Source organism: Lynx rufus, unplaced genomic scaffold, assembly GCF_022079265.1.
Source record: "Lynx rufus isolate CCGP_SWC_20201006 ecotype Redwood Valley unplaced genomic scaffold, mLynRuf1.p SCAF_29, whole genome shotgun sequence".
NCBI classification, from domain to species: Eukaryota; Metazoa; Chordata; class Mammalia; order Carnivora; family Felidae; genus Lynx; species Lynx rufus.
In genome coordinates, this window is record NW_025814844.1 from 5,072,671 (window position 1) to 5,093,965 (window position 21,295).

General features: G+C 48.0%; 1 protein-coding gene across 2 annotated transcripts in view; it reads right to left on the reverse strand.

The window, feature by feature from the left end:
• Positions 1–6,314: 6,314 nt before the first annotated feature.
• Positions 6,315–21,295, reverse strand: part of APCDD1 (APC down-regulated 1) — a 33,832-nt gene continuing 18,851 nt past the window's right edge. The window contains exons 4-6 of one of the 2 annotated variants that reach the window (XR_006964207.1): positions 9,850–10,171; positions 7,704–8,385; positions 6,315–7,091 (exon numbers count right to left, since the gene is read on the reverse strand). Coding sequence is in view for 1 of the 2 variants with exons in the window: in XM_047090324.1 (XP_046946280.1) it covers positions 7,934–8,385; positions 9,850–10,171 (774 nt within the window). In the remaining variant the exon portion in view is untranslated. Of the gene's footprint in view, positions 8,386–9,849; positions 10,172–21,295 lie in introns of both variants that reach the window. The other variant, XM_047090324.1, reaches the window with a different exon arrangement.

Below are 21,295 nucleotides of genomic sequence, written 5' to 3' on the forward strand. Positions count from 1 at the left end.
TATAAAACCACTTCACCACCACCACCACAATAAACTGATTAACAAGTATTGGAGAAGATGTGTAGAGATTGGAACCCTTGTAACTGCTGATGAGAATGTAAAATGGTGCGGCCACCATGGAAACTAATATGGTGGTTCCTCAGATACTTAAAAATAGAACTGCCATCTGACCCAGCAATTCCACTTCTTCCTATTTGTTCAAGAGAAATGAAATCACTGTCTCACAAAGATATCTGTACCATGTTCGCTGCGGCATTGTTTATAATAACCAAGATGTAGAAACAACCTGAATGTCCATCAACAGACAAATGGATACATGGGGTATATGCATACCATGAAATTTTGCTCGGCATTAAAAAAGAAGGAAATCCTGCAAAATGTGACAACACGAATGAGCTAGAAGTACATTATGCTAAGTGTAAGAAGCCACTCAGAAGGACAAATGCTGTATTATTGCATTTATATGTGGTATGCAACATAGTCAAACTCACAGAATCAGAGAGTGGAATAGTGGTTGTCAGAGGCTGTGGGGCGAGGGAAATGGTTATTGTTCTTCAATAGGCATAAAGTTTCAGTTATGCGAAACATGTAAGTTCTAGAGATCTGCTGTACAACATCGTGCCTATAGTTCACAATACTTTCCTGTACATTTCAAATTCTGTTAAAAGCCTAGACATTCTCAATCTTCTTACTATAATAAAAAAATAATACATGTAACACACACCACGTTTTGGCATTGAACTCTTCATATTGAAAATAAAAGCGTCAACTAATTCAAAGTCATAGTGACTATGTAAGTCACCTACGGGAAGATTAATAGAGCACGCAGGCAAATAGAAGAGAGCTTGGGGTGAAAATGTGAAATCTGATCTGAATTAAATGATCAGTTACTCCCCTCCCCCAAGTGGAGAGTGAAGTTTGTGTAATATGGAAAATATTTTTCACTCAGCATGCCCTCATGGAACCTGAGCAGTTCAGCTTCTGGTCCACGTCTCTCCTCTTCTTGTTTGCCCCCTCCCCCTGTCCAGCAGTTAACCTGTCTCCATGGAAATGCGATCTGCAGTGTGAGGGGCCACCACATGTGTGGGCATGGGCCCCGGAAGATTGGGTCAGGTAAGGAAGGACTTTACTGCTTATGAAAGGAGGCAGCTCCTTGGAAAGGCTGCCACCAGATTCGCCCAGATGTCCTAGAAGTGCTAAGGCATCGTCTGAAAAAAAAAAAATATTCAAATGCATATTTATGTGTTCCCTCTAATGAGATCAGATGTGCCACAAAGATAGAAAAACAAAGCTGGTCACCAAAAGTGGGGGAAATGAAGGTTATTTATGAAGGAATGCACCAAAAATGAAGGGCAAGCAACGAGGGCCAAGCCTGGTGGGGAGCCATGCAGGGTGTGGGAGGAAGGGCTTCCAGAGAGAGCAGAGAAGACAGCTGTGTGGAGAGGACTGTCTGGTAGGAGCCGTGGCTCTGGCAGCTGACCAAAGTGAGCCAAGGGGGAGAGAGCCAGGGTTCCTACCAGCCAGTCCTCTCCACACCCTCTCCACAGACTCTCCCACCCCTCTCCTCCCACCTATACCCCCATTGGCTGAAGTCGGTCGGATGGCCAGGGAGTGCATGGCTGCCGTCCATGTGGGGACCCAGGCGGGGAAGAGTGGAGCCCAGATCCGGACCTGGAGAAACCAGCAGATACTACCCTGCTCAGCTTACCATGGAGTCCTTCCCCTGGACTTTCCTCTGGGCCTCTCCTGCTGAGCATGGCTTCTAGAACTTCATCCTCAAGACGTAGGTGAGCCTGTATACCTGAAATGTCTAGGCTATGGCCTGGCTGATAACACCACCCCACAAAGGGGAGCAATGGCTGAATATTTGACTTGGGTGACAGAACTGAAAGGCACAATGGAGAGCTGAAGTGAGCGATGGACTGAACGATGGCTATTTAGTCACCCTGGCAGATGTGGCTTTACCTGGACTGTGTGATAAGCCAGGGCCAAGATGAAAGTTGGCCTAAAATATACTTTGGCCCCAGAGAGCACGGACGCTAGTTCATGTACTTCTACCCAGAGGATCCCTCCCATGCACAACATGCTTTTTCTAAGGACTTTCACTGAGTGCATTAAATATCTCCCCGGCTTGACCCGAGGGGCTCAAATACCTGTTCCTCGAACCTTAAATATCAAGTGTGTGCTCGTGTGTGAGGAGCCCATCCTGAAGGCACCTTTACCCATTGGTCTAGTAGACCTTGGACCAACCAGGAAAGATCAGGACGGAATCATCTTGGGTTGGCTGAGGAACTGAGGGTCGTCACTCAAGCCTGACGAGGTTTGGAAGTTGAAAAGGCCCACTTGTTGCAAAGAGGGCATCGGTTGTTCTGTCCAGATGGTTCCCGAAGCCTTCTGGGAGGAAAGAGGCTCCCTCGGCTTTCCCAAGCCTGATCCTGGGAAGAATGATTGGGAGTTTCACTCTCAAACTTAAAAGCAGAGACTAATGCCCCCCCCCCCCCGAGTCTCTCTTCTCTCTCTATCCTGAGATCGGGGACTAACATATGCTTCGTAAGCTTTGCTTGCTGCGTCTCCACATGTTCTGGAAGGGTGGGTGATAAAGTCCCAAAAGAAAAACTGGTTTGCTTGTAGGGAATTAGGACAAGCAAACCATGACCAGACTTTTCAGCAAGAACTCCAGACTGCAAAGCGTGGTACTAGGTTGAAGATTAAACAAAGCAATATATGTAGACAACCAATTATGATGCAATACATTCGGTGAGCATTCAAGAAACGGCTGCCGTGCTTGAGAAAACCAGGCTGAACTGCTGGGGCATAAAAAAAAAAACACAACAGCTCACTAAAAGCTCTTTGATTCCCTAATCCTTGACCTCAGGGAGCTTCACCTTCATCATCTATAACATGAAATTAATAACGCCTTTTTGGTCTGCTCTAGAGCTGATCGAAGTTTCCAGGCAGTTTAATGCTTGTTTAAGGCTATTCGCTAGCCTTATTTTAACAAACATTTAACACCTAGTCAAATTTCATGGGCAATAGAATCTGGAACACATAATGGGGAAGAATTGATTTGTACGTTGACAAAATACACACACGGTTAAAAAAACAGAAAGATCTTCCCATTGATAAAGGGCCGAAAAAGCATTGAAAATGCATAAAGATGTCCACCGGAATTGGATAATGATTGCCTCTCTTTCTACATAGGTGGCAGAGAACTCTATAAACCAGGTTCTTTCTTTTTAATGGCCCACGGTGCATGTATTGCTGTGCTCTCCATCCGATATTAGGAAGAGAATTCATTTCAAAAGCTTAATTTGTGCAAAGGGATTTTAAGACAAAGCAGCCCTATGTGTTCCTAAGGTGTCTTTTGTTTCCAGGGAGAGCAAGGCAGCAATAGCGGAAGAGGTGTTTTCTTGCAAATACGAGTTTCCCAGGACAACCTGCTTGCTTCTAATACAATGCAATATACTCTCTTTTGCTTCGAGACTGCACACTCTTTTCAGGAATTTTTTTTTTTTTTTTTTTTTTTTTTAATGCTCTACTTAGGCACTATGAGTTGAGAATACTGCAAGGCTGGTTAACTATTTTCTTTTACGTAAGTGATGCTGGGACTGAGAGGGTAAGACTGCAACATGCAACCGATGTCCTAATTTTTCCATCTATGAGATATCTCAGTTTCAATGAGATATTTCAAGACTTCAAACTGATTCCAGGGCAGATGCATTACCCTGGGCCTAGCATATGAGAACACAGCCTATTTTAGTTAGGGAACAGGAAGATATTCTGCAAATGAGCTTTATTTATTTTTAAAAAAATTTGTGAAATGTTTATTCATCCATTTTGACAGAGAGGGAGCACGTGCACGAGAATGGGGGAGGAGCAGAGAGAGAGGGAGAGAGAGAGAATCCCAAGCAGGCTCTGAGCTGTCAGTGCAGAGCCTGACACGGGGCTTGATCCCACTGACTGTGAGATCATAACCTGAGCCCAAGTCGAGAATCAGACACTGAACCGATGGAGCCACCCAGGCGCCCCATAAATGAGCTTTCTTAATACAGTGTCCCTCACCTGTTTGTTATAACCTTGATCTTCTGAAGGTTACATATGTCCTCTCAATTGTCATACCTATGTTGCCTTATCTGCTGCAGAAAAAGCCCGAGCCTCAAGTGCCTAAAGTCCTCAGGAAATACAGTTCCCAGCCTTCTGAGGATCCTTCCCAGCCTTTCATATGGCTTGAGAGGGAGACACTTCAGGAGGAATAAGAAGGCCGGAGCAGTCCCTGAGCGGCTGACCGAGCTGCCAGGAGCCCCTCCAGCTCAGGAGGATGAAGATTTACCCACCGGATGCCACGGCGGCATGGAGGCCTGGGGCTGCAAAGTGCTGCTCTCTGTGCCCGCAAACCCTCTAACCTCTAAATTCTAAGGTAAGAGCTACACAAGATTGATTAAGTGAAGGGGGTGTGGAATTTCTCAGGTGGTGTTCCAGAGGGCGTAGGGCTCTCAGAGGTGACTGTGTGGCAGATGTGAGACACCAAGAGACCAAAAGGAATCCACGGAAACCATGGGGGTGCCCACCAGTCGGATCCTGCAACCTGCTGCCCAGTGTGCCGTGCATTGGAGTAAAAGAGCTGTGTTTGCTCAGTGTGGCACCCTTTGTGGAGCACAACTTGGTGTCGGGTCTCCCCTGGAGTAATGTGGTTATGTCACGTGAGCAATGTGACATAATGTCATCACGTCTCAGTCAATGGAGAAGCTGGAGGTCATAACCCACCCCCCCGCAGTATTTTTTTCTCATGATAGTGTCACTTACTTCTGCCTGCTGGAACACCGGGGAAATGGGACAATCATAAAATAGGAGTCCCACGTACCTTCAGAGACTGTTTACCCTGCAAGCCGGAAACACTCTTGGACCATCACAGGGATTTAAAGAATTAGTACTTTAGGACACGTGATTCAGGAAAGAGTGCTTACACATTTTCTCATGAATCCAGATATCAGTGAGAAACATCTGCCCCAGCTACCTTTATTTATTCTTGACGCAGAGGTATCCTTACGGAAGATGTTTGGATTCATGAAAGCTTCAATGTCTCGAAATGGCCGGAAAGTTCTGTGCCGGGCAGAGAAAGTCTGTGTGTGAGAGTGGACCCACTCTTGCTTGTATTTCCACCCCACATCCTTGCTCCAATACCACCACCTCGGGATGGTCTGCGTTTTCCTTCGAGGACAGCATCCCAAAATGCCCAGTGAGGTGCCATCTGTCGGTTTCTGCACTCCATTGCCACGTGCCTAGTAAGTCTTGTAGGGACGGGGGAGGGGGGGTTACCACGTTACAATAAAACATGGCAACGTGTGTGTGGACTGTTTTGAACACCATCTTTGTTTTCAAGATATATTTAAAGAGTTGGTGGAATACAGAATGGCTTTTTTATGATTGTGAAAGCCGTCCCTTCAACCAGGAATCACAGGACTTACATTAATCCAGTCATGTTTACAAGGTGTGTGTAAAGCCCCATTGAGGATGCCCTGACCCCCAGCCTCTCTTGCAGGCGTCCTTGGTACTGGGCACTGCTGAGAGTCACCCCCGTGGGCTGCCACGGCACTGTGGCATCATCGCAGACTGTTCAGGATGGCGGGATGGACATCACAGACACTGGGCCCGGTGTCAGCTACTACTCTCAGCAGATGACCAGATCTGTCATGTCCGCACAAGTGGGGGACTGGAGGCTCCAGGAGGCTTCTGAGTCCAAGGTCAACTTGGAGTTTACAATGCTTGCCCAAGGAACAACTTCCTGATCCTGACCATCATCAGCTACTACCCAGGAAGGGAGCAAGTCTAGTTGTAGCAGGCCAGGGAAGTCTGGAAGAGCCGTCCTTTATTTACTTACTTCTTTCACCAAACCTAGAATTTACACGTGGACCTGCTTGCTACTAACTTCCTAACCCTTATGTGTGTTAGCATGTCATAACCAAGACAAGATGTGATAAATGTGGGGGATACAGCAAGTGACAGGCATACACCTAACTGGGTTGATAACTTGTGAATAAATTATACTGGCCATTCTCTGTATAGAGTATCAGAAAGTGATATGACCACATGAATGCCACCTTGTCCCTAAGACACATATACATACACATACATTGTATGCATGTTAATACCTATGTATTTGGATATGTGTGTGTGTGTGTGTGTGTGTGTGTGTGTGTGTCTGTGTACTTTTTAAGAGTGTGAGCAGCTAAGTCTAGGTGAATGGCTGTGAATTAAATGGCTATAAATCTATCACTTTTATGGCAAATCACTGAGGTATTCTTTAGCGGTGAACATAGTTTTCCACATAATTTTATTGTATCCTTTAAAGATAGCATTAGTATTAAATAGATCCACAGGCAAAATGTATTCTGTGGGAGTATCGTTGACATCTTTGTTTATGAAACTTGGCAGACATTTAAGTTAGTATTTGCATTTGAATAAACCCCCTCAGTATGCACCACAACTTAAAATATATTCTAAAGATAAAGCACTTTGGTGCTCCATGCTATCCATTTAACTTATCACCATCCTGAATGCTACAGCATTTCATAAAGTTAATTTTTAAATACAAGTATGACTCTTGACCTTGATCATGGTTTGATGCTCACTTCCGGTTGCATCCAGGCTTTCAGTGACTTGCTATTTCCCTCCATCATAGCACTTGGTGTGCAGACAGCACCGTTTGTAATAATCCAAAGTAATGGGCAGACGTGACTCAGGCGCCCTCCCAGTGCCTGTGAGGAAGATGCTCACAGATTCTGTAGAAGGTGACCCTGAGACTCTCTGCCACACGGCCAAGGCAACAGCAGGACAGAAATCGAGTCAAGCTGGCATGTCCGACGAGAAAGCGGCTTTACCCAGAGCCTGGGTTTCACACGAGTCGAGGGTCTAGTGCAGCCCCCCCGTGAGGGTGCCTTCACTGCACTCTCTGAACGGCCAGGCCCCTTAACAGCAAAGCGTGGTCTCTGAACAGTCATCTTTGAAGTTAGCAGAGATGGCAGAGTGAAGACGTCTGGTCGCCCCTCACCAGAAACACCATGAGCCAGGACGACGGTCCCACGAAGAGGCAACTGTGGAAGGAACAGGCACTTTCTATCAGTAAGGTGGCATTTAACACACTGTGACCATCCCAGAGGTCACTGTTCCTGTCTGTACTGCTTTTGATATTTGCTCAACCGCCCTCGTCAACGGAGCAGGAATAAAGCAGTGTGCGTCCTGCAGCCACCCAGAAACCGAGTCTCCTTTCCCCACCAGTTAAAACAATGATACTTTAAATTATGTTGAAACTTTAATTATCAATATCTCAATATCTCAATATCTGAAAGCTTGGATTCCCTCCTTTTTTTTTGCATAAAGGCTGTCGAGGTGGTTAAGCTAAACCCTGTGTCTTTCCCTATGTACATATCTACACCCAAGTCTCTTCTTTATTAATGAAAGGTGTCTTGATTGCAGTTCCAAACCAACTCCACTCTGGATTCCCAGGTCGTAAAGCAGTTTTGAGGGAGGACAGGAAGCGACTGCGGTATAGTGGCAAAAAACGCCATAGCTTGATATCCATTTAAGTTTAACTCGGAAATTTAATAATAATTACAGGGAAGAAAAGAAGAGGACTTAGCTGTCACCCTGCCCCCTCTACCACACACACTAGCTCGACACTCTCTGCGGTCTTAAAGTGCAATTACTCTTGAGAAGGCACCCAGGCCTGGGATCCCATGGACGGAGTTCAAAGCAGGAACTTCAAACAGCGCTGCTCAGGACTCAGGCCGGGAGGGAGGGGGCCGGACAGCAGAAAAGGAGCCACAGTTCTCGGCCATTCAAGTGCATCACAAGACGTGTCCTTCCTTTTTGTAAAGAAAACCTGTAAGTTGTAAGGAATCCTGGTGTGGAAAAACATATAGCTTTTTAACAACTTCTATCTGAGGACGTGCCACTGCAGGAGAGTCAAAAGGCCAGCAAGCGTGGCCAGGAGCAGGGGACGAGCGCGCCTCCCTGGCGCCCGGCTCCCATACTGGTGACCCCGGTGGTCCTCGGAGAAGTCCTCGGCTCTGGGCGCAGAAGACGCACACTGGACTAAGGGCATCTGATAGGAGGTGGCTCTCTTCTCAGGCCTGTCCGGACTGGACCCGTCGCTGGGCCTCTGGCCGTTGAACAGCAGATAGCGGCCGCGGGCATCCTGCTCCATTTTGAAGATCTCGTATTCGGTGTGAGGTAGCTTGATCCCCAGCGCCACACAGCCGTTGGTGTGGGTCACGTCCTGCTGGACGCCCACCTGCCAGGAGCCCTCGGCCCCACACTCGTTCCCATTGAAGACGTTGAGGAGCGAGGCTGTGGCCGCATCCATGGGGGTGACCTTCATGTGGTTCACTGAGAAGGAGAGACGACAGGGTGGTGACTCTAAGGGGGTGGCGTGCGGTGAAGAAAGCACTCTGTCTGCACAGGCCACCTGCTCTAAACCCGACCCCGCGCAGCCACCCACCTGTCGCGGCCTCCCTAAAAGCATTCCCCGGTGGAAAGAGTTCAACGTGTTGGTCCGAATGGCCATCACATTGAATACAATGCAGGTAGACTGTATTTGGTGTATAAATGCGGAGCCCAGACTGTGGTTGACTGCCTGTTAGTGTGAAATCAAACTGTCACACGGAGGGTCTCCAAGGAGTTGTCTTTGGGAACACTGACTCTTCGGGATTGACCAAATATTCGACGCAAACTGGAATTTTATTTTTATGAAAGGTTTGGAGGTTTTTAGTTTTGCTGTCATGTCACACACCTATACTAATTAGCAGTCTTGGAAATTAATACTGGCCCATAGATCAGGCAACTAAAATAAGGCTGCGAGCAAGGAAAATGTGAGTAAACGCATTAAATAAAAAATCCCAGCGCTTGGAGAGGGCTGTGTTTGAAAGACCCCAGGGGATTATATTTTATGTATCCCAAGGCAGCTTCGGGGTGGAATCAGACAGACATGGTTGTTCTCTTGGCCAAATCTAGCAAAGGTCCATATTTCCTGGAGAAAATCTTTCTCTCTAAGCGGAGGGTTTTTAAGATGCCCTGGGACTTATCTGGGTCAGCAGAAATACTTCACATTAAAAAGACTGAACCACGGAATGCCATCCTAGAAGGGGTCACACCCAGTTTCTGGGCCACCTCTCTTTTATTTGTCAATGACATGACTGACTCCATCTTAAAAAGGTGTACAAGCCTAAAAGATTCTAGAAATAGAGGCCACAAGGCCTCCCTTGCTGATAACAGCCTGGTGAATTTCACCCCTCACCTAACCTTCCTCGCTTAGGTAATCATTGCAAATCTCAAACCTCCTCAACCCAAGCACATGACAACTCTTAAGCGCGTGACAAACTCAGCGCTGGAAAGGACAACTGTGGGAGCACCTGCGGTGTGACTAACACCTGCTCTTTACTGCCCACTCAAGAAAGCACACTGAATGCAGCAAGTAAGTGTGATGTTATCACAGGGGCAGCTCTGAGTCGCCATGAGCTGTGCACAAGAAAGGAAACATGCAGACCTGAGGTTTCATTACTAGGAGAACATGCTCCTTGACCACATCTGACACGGTGCACAGCGGGATGGGCGGCTCCAGCACTGTGGCCCATGGGCTGAGCCACTCCTGTTGGCCCCATTCTGAGCAGAGAAGACCTCAGAGGCTGTGGCAAATGATGAGCTTGAAGCAGAAAGTCCTGCCTAATCTCCCCCAACATCTCTACCAGAAGAAAAACCCTTTCCCTCAGGCTCTGCCTGGACAAAAATGTCCCCAAACTGCCCACTTTCTCACCCGTGGGGCTGCTCCGTTGGGAGTCGAGGCGGGAGCCCTACCTTTGAACACAAACTCAGTTCCTCCCATGACCCTGGAGGAGTGCACGCCCCGGCTGTAGCGGCCCTTGGCGTAGATGGTGAAGGTGGGGTGCTTGCAGACGGGGTCGGAGTAGTGGTAGTAATGCCCTTCCCAGGTGTTATTGTTGTCATGGAAGATGAAGTGGCGCGTGAGGAAGAGGACCTCGGGCCGCACCTCGCAGCGCTGGCTCACCCACTCGCCGTGCAGCCCGACAGTCAGGTCAGCCTTGGGGGGCAGGAGCGGCGGGCGGTGCTCATCTGACCGGTGGATGATGCGGCAGGCTATGCAGGCGTGGTCGTGGTTCTGGAGCCAAGAAACAAACACACGGAGAGACGTTTGTCTCCACGACAGAGCAGCGCACACACGCTTCCTTCAAGTGAGGCTCACCAGTGGGGCCGGGCAAGGCACCATTACTAGCCACCTGGGAACCCAAGAGACACCTGGAGCTACGCCCTTGGGCACAGACAGGAGGGTCGCGGTGGGTGTGTGTACGCACTGGTGTGGGCTCAAGAGTGCACCTGTGAGCACCGACATCAGGGACTTGTCTATTTCAGCCGTGATGTGTACTCTCTTTAGAATCCTATCACACGACCTGGACACTTGACTTCAGAAAGGCGAGCCTCATCTCATACCCGTTGGGACAGCTACTCTGAGAAACATCTGAGCCTAACAGTGTTGACAAGGATGTGGAGAAACTGGAACCCTCGTGCACTGCTGGTGGGAATGGAAAACGGGGCAGTTGCTGCGGAAAAGAACTACCGTAGGATCCAGCAACCCCACCTCCGGTTTATAGTCCGAAGAACTGAAACCAGGGTCTTGAGGAGATGGCACCCGTGTTCACAGCGGCGTTATTCACATGGCCAAATGATGAAAACAACCCTATGTGCACTGACGAGTGAATGGATAAACAAGATGTGGTCCACGCATACAACAAAATATTATTCAATCTTGAAAAGGGAAGGGAATTCTGACCCACGCTACAACATAGATGAGCCCTGACGACATGACGCTAAATGAAATAAGCCAGACACACTTTGGCTCAGGTGACGATCTCGCGGTTTGTGAGTTCGAGCCCTGTGTTGGGCTCTGCGCTGCCAGCTCGGAGCCTGGAGCCTGCTTCCGATTCTGTGTCTCCTTCTCTCTCTGCCCCTCCCCCACTCGTGCTCTGTGTGTGTGCCTCTCTCTCTCAAAAATTAAGTAAATGTAAATAAAAAATAGGCCAGACACAAAAGCATGAATAACTGTACCATTCCACTTCTAGGAGGGACCCAGAGTGATCAAAGTCAGAGACAAAGGAGAACAGTGGTTGCCAGGGGCTGGGGGGGGGGGGGGGGAGGGGGGGAGGGGCGGAACGGGGAGTTAGTGTTTGACCGGGACAGAGCTTCAGTTCAGGAAGATGAAAAAACTCTGCGGATGGATGGGGGAGACGGCTACACAACGGTGTGAACGTACTCCATGCCACCGAACCAGATACCCTAACATGGTTAAGATGGAAATTCTGTGTGTGTATTTGACAGATTTTTTTTCCCACTAAAAACAATGATGAGACACACAAAATAACACACACAAAAAGGATAACGTTCTAATTGCTGGGATGACAAGGGGAGCTGCATAGTAAGGCAGGGGTCCTTTCAAAGGAGGGCATAAAGGAGGAGGCCGGAAAGAGGGCGAGAGCAGCGGCCTCTGAGAAGTCAGCACGCACATCCATTTGTGTCTGCTGGCCCCGAGGTTTCAAGGTTTATGGGCTCTTCATTTGCTTCCTGCTTTATAGCTTTAAGCCACTTAATTAGTGCAAGATAGCTGCGGCTCTTCCAGGAGCGCCTCCCTGTTGCATTTGCTTCAGAACGCTAACAGAGCCTCGGGGACAAGGGCCGTCTGTTTAGGGTTGTGGCTTAGAAAACCTCCAGTGAGTAGAGGTGGCCAGGGACTGCCAGCCACATAAATGCTGTCTGCCTAGACGGCTCAGGGCTCCCCTCAAAATGCCACGGTCTAGAAGACAGCAGAGCTGGGTTCTTGAGCACCCGCGCCATTGCCTGGCTATCTGACCTCAGTCAGAGGACGCCTGTGTGCCAGGGGCTGCCTGCCCCTGGCCGTGGAGAGCGTCTCTCCGGAATTCTCCCTCCCACACTGGCTGTGGCAAAGCGGACAGAAGCACGAGGCAAATCTAATCAGTGCCGTCGCAGGAGGGTGACAGTTGTGGCCCGCTCTCAGGGGGACAGCTCCCGGACACCGGCCTGGGGCTCCCCCAGCCACGGGGCCCAGGGTGTGCAGCTGCTCACTGGTGTGGCCCCAGGCCCGAGTAACAGGGACTGGTAGGAACTCCCAGGAGGGCACACATGTGTTTCCCAAAGTCAGGAATCCAACTTCCCAAAGACTTTTCATTTCCAGCACTGACTCAGCGTGATGTTCCTGCGCTTGTTTGGTTAAGTGCTCGGATGTCTCCGAGAGCGAGGGAGCTGCCCTCCCTCCACATTCTCCTCCAGGGAGAACTCAAGGCTCACTAACTTGTCACTGTGCTCGTTAGATGACCCTAGAGTTGTCACTGAGGGGAGAGAAGGCTTCCTTTGCTAATACCGATTATGGCTTGTAGATGGTAAGATCAAGTGGGCCACCACAGAGTGAGATGAAGGCCAAGTCCTCACTGTGTTGGGGTCCCGATGCATCTGTTCCACATTCTGTGCACAGAAGGAGAAGTTCTGGCCAGGTCCTGGGAGCCACGGGCCAGCCCCATGTTTTCAGCAGTGACTGCCGGCTGAGCGGCTGGTCACCTTGGGCAAGTTACTAATCTCTATTCCAATGTCCTAATGTATAAAATGGGGGTCATTCTACTTGCATAACTGCTGCAAGAAATTAGCAGTAGATTAAGATGGCTCCCACTCAGTGCATCCAGAATCACTTTGGGGAGAAACTTCTCAGATGAGGCCCAGGGAGCTGGATCGCAGGCATGCACGGCATTTGACAGGAAGACTAAATAAAGGCATGTCTCCCACTATAGGTGCAAACACAGGTTAGGGTGGATAAGATAAAAATGTAGTTAAAGCACCACCGAATGCAAACTGGTGCAGCCACTCTGGAGAACAGTATGGAGGTTCCTCAAAAAAAGAAAAACAGAACTACCCTACGACCTAGCAATTGTACTACTAGGTATTTATCCAAAGGGTAGAAAAATACAACTTCAAAGGGACTCAGGCATCCTCATGTTTATAGCAGCATTATCAACAATAGCCAAACTATGGAGAGAGCCCAAATGTCCATTGACTGATGACTGGGTAAAGAGGATGGGGTATATCTATGCAATGGAATATTACTCAGCCATCAAAAAGGATGAGATCTTGTCATTTGCAACGATGTGGATGGAGCTAGAATGTATTATACTGAGCAAAATAAGTCAATCGGAGAAAGACAAATACATGTGGAATTTAAGAAACAAAACAGATGAATATACGGGAAGAGGAAAAAAGGAGGAGAGAGGGAAATAAATCACAAGAGACTCTTAACTGAGGGTTGATAGAGGGAGGTGGGTGAGGGATGGGCTAGATGGGTGATGGGTGTTAAGGAAGGCACTTGCTGGGATGAGTACTGGGTGCTGTATATAAGTGATGAGTCACCGAATTCTACTCCTGAAACCAGTATCATGCTGTAGGCTAACTAAAATTTAAATAAAAAATAAATAAACATAAATAAATAAAGCACCACCAAACTCAGTAGTTTTGTCATTATGTATTTTCTTAGTCAACTATCAGGAGGGGAAGAATCCAAACTTCTTACCCTGGAATGGGGTTCTGATACTCAAACTCTGGGATGCAAAGTGAACATAATGTCTGTAACACATATGAAGAGGAAGCAGCCTCTTAACTGCTAACAAGTGTCATCATGACCAGCACCTTTACCAAACCATACCTGCTGTCCCTGGTCCCCTGCCCCTGCCCCACACAGTCTGAGTAAAACCAGCCCAGTACTCAGATCCAAATCCCTGAGATTTCACAGACAGGACAGCAGCGTTCTGGTGCCCAGGCCTATTGTAATAGGCAAGGATGCTGAGCTGTGCGGAAGACGGCTCTGGAAAGAAAGAGGACCGTCCAGCCTGGCCCAGGCGGTTCCAGAAAGGTGCCATGGTAGCACCTGGAGTCCACTTGGCATTTTTAAGAATAGTGGGGCAGGGTCCTGACCTTTGAGATGGGGACCTGGAGGAAGAATTCCTGTTTGGCGACAGAGAAAAGCGGGCCACAAGCAAAGGAAGCTCGCCGTCCAGGAGTTGGGTCGGTGAGAATTTAGGGACACAATGGGAAGAACCTGGCCCTTAGGTATTGATCTTGCCAAATTCTTAAACTATTTTAAATGTGGTAAAATATACATAACACACAACTTGCCATCTGAACCATTTTTAGTGCACAGCTCCGTGGTACTAAGTACATTCACTCGGTTGTGCAACCATCACCACCGTCTACTTCCAGAACTTTTTCCGTCCTCCCGAATTGAAACTCGGTACCCAAGAAACAACAACTCCCCATTCTCTCAATCCCAGCCCTCGACAATCACCCTTGTACTTTCCCTCGACGCTAGGTCCCTCACACAAGTGAAAGCATACAGAACTTACTGGTTTTTTGGGACTGGCTTATCTCGCTTAGGATAATGCCCTCACGGTTCACCCATGGTGCAGTATGTTGCAGAATTCCCTTCCTTTTTAAGGCCGAATAGTATCTCAACATATGTATGGACCACACTTTGTTTATCCATTCATCTGTTGACGAACACTCCATTTTTTGGCCACTGTGCGTAACGATGCTATGAGCACAGGTGTACAAGCTACTTAAGACTCCACTTTCAGGAACTCTGGGCATGTGCTCAGAAGTGAAATTTCTGGATCACACTGTAATTCTGTGTTTAACTTTCGGAGGAACCACCATACTGTTTTCCACAGCAGCTGCGCCATTTTACACCCCCACGCACGGTACACAAGGGTCCCAATTTCTCCACATCCCTGCCAACTGGTATTTTTTTTCTCTTTTTGATAACAGCCATCGAATGGGTATGGTGTGTTGTACTTTGATTTGTGTTCCCCTAACGAGGAGTGATGTTGAGCATCTTTTCGTGTGCTTATGGGCTATTTGTGTATCTTCTTTGGAGACGTGTCTATTCAAGTCCTTTGCCCATTTTTTAACAGGGTTGCTTTTCTGGTTATTGCCGACTAGTAACTTTCGATAACAACTTTTGAGAAGGCATTAAAAAACCAAAGATGTAGCAAACAGGGGTGGGATTTTTGACCTCTCTGTGGATATTATCACCAAGAGACCAGTTTTAGTCATGGTTAGGTAAAGGGGAAACCACTCTGTTTTATGGACAGATTTTTAGATTTTTGTGCTCTTCATTCCCACCATCCTCGGCTTGAATAAAACCCAAAAGGCCTATAGGAACAATGATGGGGAAGCAGAAATTAAGACCTATACACTGTACTGGCTCTAACGTTTCTCTTTTTCAGGATGCTTTCCTTAAATCGCAGCTCTTCAACACTACTAAATGAGAAGAGTTTTTCGACATGAAGGGTCATGTGTAGTATGGAATATCACTTGCTTTATGGAATTGCTCTCTTTTTTGGTCCACACTCTGATACATGATTCTCCTCTGAGAAGCTGTCGGTTTGTAGGCTCTCCCACTGGGCTTCTTTCTACATCACTCCCCTCCCTGATTCTTAGAAAGGGCTGCTTTGAAGTCTGGGTTTCTGAACACAAAAGATCTGAAGGTTAAAGCAAAGGGACCAGAATATGTCTCCTTGTTACTACTCTTTCCACCAACCATAAAAAGCTTTAATTCTGAAGGAGGAGGGGAGAAAAAAAGATCCCTATGTAATTAACATCGTAAAAGAAAACAACCAAACTTACTCTAAAAATGAAAGATAAACCTTCAACATCATAAGCGAGCAATGTTCTAGGCAAAGAGTGGGGTTTTGCCCACTCTGTTCTCCTGCCCAGCGCCCTGGCAACACGTCAGCTAAGGGCAGCTTTGCACACACAGGACATTTGATTCTGAGGAGGTTCAAGTACACCATCCCCTTAGCTTTACAACCTTTCAAAGAGACCACGGGGACACTTCATAGATGAGGCCACCAAGGCACAGAGAGATAGAATAACATGGCCCAGATGACTTTACAAGCCAAAAGTAGAATCTGGAGCATAATATGGTCTTGGGCTTTGCTGAGCGCTACACCCTGGCCCCAGGCTGTCTCTTAGGCTGAGGTCCTGCAAAGAACAGATGTCTCCCTGTCAAGGACTCGGGTCCCTGGGTAAAGGTCTTCTCTGGCCGATGACTGATAGGGATTCTCTAGGCTTTCTCTCGTTCCTTGCCAATATTTATTTCTGGAGAGATTTGGTGCGTCGACAACATTTGCTGACAGTATCCACTTGTTTCCAGCGTCTTCCCAGAATGGAAGAAATTACTTGATATCATCTTGCTGTGAACAGATCAACTAGAAAAGCAGGATGAATAAAACATTTCTTGGTCTAAAAGTTTTGCTCAAAGAGGAGAAATGGGCACAGATGATGGAAAGTTCCTTTCACAGAGTTTTCTTCCATGGGATAAAAAACATTCATGTTTCTCAGGAAGAAACCTGCCAATGACTGAAGCTGAAAGCTTTTTTTTTTTTTTTTTTACAACTCCGAATCTCCACACATTTGATTAAATTTCTACTGTAGGTATTCCTACACATACAGACTTCTCAGGGCCTCTCCATTTCACTGGAGAACAACTTCATCAAGCCTTTTGAAACTAAGACCAAAGTACTCTCCCTTTCTCCGACTTCCCGTGACATCTGGGGGGAGCACGGAGGGTATGATAAAGGTTCGAGAGTGACAGCCTGATTGCTTGAATGCGGTCACCGGCTATTTAACAATATGAATAGATTAGGCCAGCATTCATCACAAATGAGAGCTGACCATCTTGTGGAAGGGGCCTCACTGGGTGCTTTTCAGATCTGGGATCCCAGGAGTTTGTGAACTTGGGCTCATTCTGACCACCTCAATGAGTCATGATGATTCTGCTTTCAGGAGGAAGCAAGGGGAACAGCCACGGTCACAGCTGTTGTGTCTTAAAACAGCAGCTTTCGGGGCCACAAGCGGTGGCTGATGGTGCCCACGAAGGGACGGGGGATGGAAGGCGGATGGAAGAACACAGGCCAGGTGGGTTGCGGACTCTCACGGATCACATCTGTCTCCCGAGCCAGAAGTCAACTCCACACTGTCTGCATCCTGGAGTTTAGAAGGGGCACATGTTTGGGGGCGGGGAGGGGGGTGTCTCTGGGAGCAACCCTTCATTTCCTAGAACCGCGTTCTCTAAGAAGTCTAGAATCTGAGAGGTTAGCCCACAAAGGCCTTTCCAGTTTGCAAAACATCAGCAAATCACACAAAAGACAATTTTGCCTCCACCTTGCCTACACGTACACATTATGTACAGACTCAACAGCCAGATGTAAAGGGCCCTAAGAGGCTGGTTCTTTGAAACAAATGACTTCAAAAACGTTTCAGAAGAACATTTCTCATAGATGTTTTTGCTTGTTTCTTATACTCTTATCAATTTAAATTCACTTAAATAGTTGAAGTAGATTCATTGTAATAATTAAATTAAATCTGCTGTAAATCCAGCAGACCCCAAGGTCTGGCCCATCCAAGGGTCCACCCCCCTTCCACTCTTCCCACAGAATGGGCTTCCTACAGACTTTGTGGATGGTTGATTTCTGGCACGCCCAGGCTCTCACTCTGTCCTCTGGGCTCTCTTGGTTTTTTTTTTTTTCTTTTTTAAAAAATTTTTTAACATTTATTTATTATTGAGAGACAGAGAGAGACAGACTGTGAGCAGGGGAGGGGCAGACAGAGAGAGAGGGAGACACAGAATCTGAAGCAGGCTCCAGGCTCTGAGCTGTCAGCACAGAGCCCGACGCGGGGCTGGAACTCATGAACCGCGAGATCACGACCCGAGCCGAAGTCAGACGCTTCACCACCCAGGCGCCCCTCTCTTGCCTTTTAAGGGCTGAAATGTTTACCACTTGTTCCGTCCCTGACAACAAGTATTTCCTGGTCTGCTAACTCCTTAAATAAAGCAACCTTGCATGTCTGTTTATCTGCTGAAACACTCTGGAGTCAAGAAATGTAATGAACTGTTTCTGCAGTAAAAATGTATGCCAGCAGCTGTGAGGCAGAGCAACTGTATGGCATTTCATACTTTGGCCCAAATAAAAGGTCCACACAGGCAACCCTTTCACAGTCAAGACCCCATCACTCAACCCCGGTCATCAGCTCTGTCTTCCCTTATGATGTGCAACATTTGCAACACCCAGCCCCGGCGAGCTGGGCCACGCTTCTCTTTAGGATTCATCCTTAATGCGAGACGGGCTTTCCTAGGTCATGACTCCTTGAGCTCTCCGGTCCTCTATCACCTCTTCCGTTCCCTGTCGCCTCCACGAAGCCCGTCTCCTTTCCCTACGCTGGCGGGAAGAGAAGGAACACGAGATCTTCCACAAACACCATGCACGGCTCCCTCAACTGTTAGTTCCGTGACACCCACTCACCCACCCGTCCGGGGTCCCCGCCAAGCACATGCCTAAGGAGGAGCCACTTCCCACGGCACAGCCATCTCCCGGAGCTGGCCCGAGAAGTGCGCTGCCCACGGCCCTGGTCCCCAGTCTCTCTGATGTCACAGATAGCAGAAAGTCTCTGTATTTCTCACATACTCTGAAAAGGCTTGGAAAAGCAAGCTCCCTCAAAACCGAATGCTCGTTCACAGTCTAGAAGTTTCTACAGAATTCAGGACAGAAAGCCCATGAGTATTTCCTTCTTCCTTTTCAGTCCTCAGCTACTCTTTAAAACACTTCGGTGCTTGTCCTCCTCCGATGTGCTATGCATGTGCTGGGGCAGAATACTTGAGATACGCGGCTTGCGGAAAGTTGTCTGGTTTCAGACAACCCCTTTGATTTACGACCCTGTGGCTAAATCAGTGCAGGATTTTGGCGAAAGACCAATTCCATTTGCTTACAAGTCTGATCCTGAGGCTCTGGCGTTTCCCGGGCAATCATTTGCTTTTAATTACTATTTGATTCTACCACTGAAAGAATTCGGCTGGCTAACCCTTCAACTGCACAAAAAATCTAGGCAGAGGGTGACAGCTGCCCTGATGTTAAGCTCAGTTCAGGCAAAGCCTCTCCTTTCGGGGTTATTTTATGCAGCCCTGATTTTTCGTAGCGAAGGGTAGCCAATTTCATCCTGAAAGAATCCTCCCGGCACACCTGATTCTCTTCAAAGGCAATGTATTTGCCAAAGGATTCTGAACCTCACAGCAAAGCTGTATAAAGCTTAGAAAAACAAGTTGATTTAAAGTTTCTATTTTTACACGGTGTCCCGTTTCCAGAGGGGCTGAGACTAGTGGTTTCAAACTCAATTTAGCATTTAAACTAATTTTCAGCCAGGTCTCTACGGACCGGCAATTAGGGGGAGGCAAAGAGTTCAAAGAGGCGGGTGGCGGGGGGAGTGCGGTCTCTCCGGATGTGCTCCCAGCCCTCCTCCTTCCCGTTCCCAGCGGGTGAGGCGACCCGCCACTGGCCAGCAGGCAGGGAGCACCTGGGGCTTTGCCTGCGCCGAGTCTGGAAAGGCACCAATGGCCAAGTCCGTTTATTCTTCTCGTAGCTGTCCTGGGGAAGGATCTAAAAACTTCCTGAGGACCTGGCGGCACGCTGCAGGCCAAGACGTTCAACGCCAGGGACAACAAGAGAAGAATGGGCCCTTTCAGCTCCCAGAGCCACACAGACCTCACTGGCCTTCGAAGGACGCCCCTGGCCACGCGGGCTGGCAGTCGAGGCGGTGGACAGGGCGCATCGGCCCTGGACGCCTGCCTGGGTCCTCCTCCCAGCCCTGCCGCCATCTTTAGCTGTGGCCACTGCACTCCTCTGAGCCTCAGGGTCCTAACTTTCCTAATTCATTGTAAGTTTGCATGGTGATTCTGTTTAGATAATACGGGTTCATGGCACAAACTGCAAAAGGTACAAAAAGGTATACAGTGTTGAGGCTCCGTCCAACTGTCCTCCAACTGTTCCCTTCTCTGGAGACAATCATTTTGTTTCTCACGTCCCCTTCCAGAAATACTGCCCCCTCTGTAAGCTTATCTTGTTCTCCCTTCATTAGTAGTTTTACACAGTGGTATCATACTGTTCATACTCTTCTATACTTCTTCTTCCTCCACCCCTTGCCCGTCCCCTTTCACCCTCCCCCTCCTCCTTCTTCTTAACAGTATGCCCAAGGTTCTTTCTACCTTTAAAATTTCTTAAATCAGGGCATTAGGATTGGGGCTTACAGGATCTATGTCTTAAGAATCTGGGTAAATGTCCTCACAATTGCCTTAGCAGGGGAGGGAGCAGAAAATGGAAGGAGATGCTTCATAGTGAGTCATCATCAAACACCTGGAGGCCCGTGGTCAATGTCATCCCTCTAGGAGACACCTGCCCAGAAGGGCTACCTACTCCAGGAGTGGGGAGAAAGGAGCATTGGTGGAGGGCCCTTTCCAGATGGCAGGCAGCATTCTGCAGACCAATCCAATCGATTCTTATAGTCTTACCACTTTATAGAAGAAAAACTAAGGCTTCAGAAGGTCAGATGACACAACCAACACCCCGCAGCTGATGGACACAGAAGAGGATTCCAGGATTGGCTACCACCTCCAAAGTCCATATTCTCATCAATTTATCCAGACAGTGTTAAAAAAAAAAAAAAAAAAGCATGTCTCCCACTTTTTTGTTTACAAAAATCCTAAGGTCAGCCTTACAACTGTCATCCTTAGTCCCTGTGCCAATGGTAATAACTCACAGTCAAGACATTTTTCCTCCAGGAACCACAAGTGTGTGCCTTTGCCCTCCCAACAGACAGGCTCTGTTCAGTGAGTCGACTGACAGCATGAGAAATCCCTCCTACAGGTCTGGGAAGGAGTGGGAGAGAATCTTCCAGAGCTGTAAGTCTTAGGAATACTGATTTTACCTGTCAGGCCTCCTGATGAGGCATGCCACAAGTACCACAGTAAATTCAGAGTGAGGGGGCAGAGGTAAGAAGAGAAAGGTGTTATGGTTAAATCTGTTTTTCTTTTCAGTCCTAAAAAGAGCCTCCATAGGCATCTGAAGCTGAGGGAAAGGAATCTGAACCTGAATGTGTGCAAGCTATCAGCCCAAGGTCAGGTGCAGACAGCAGAGCAACCAGACTCCAGCTCGGGCAGCTCCAGGGCTGCACCTGCCTCTTCCCACAGCAATTCAGCCTCCTCCCTCGGACTCCCTCCTCCATATTCAGTTCCCTGCCTCAATGCTCCTGCCTCTTGGCTGTCTGTTGTTGAGCAGTGTCTCTCTACTGGTGGGTGAGCACGCCACGAAAAGGACTCTCTGTGCATAGCAGATCTTCATAAAGC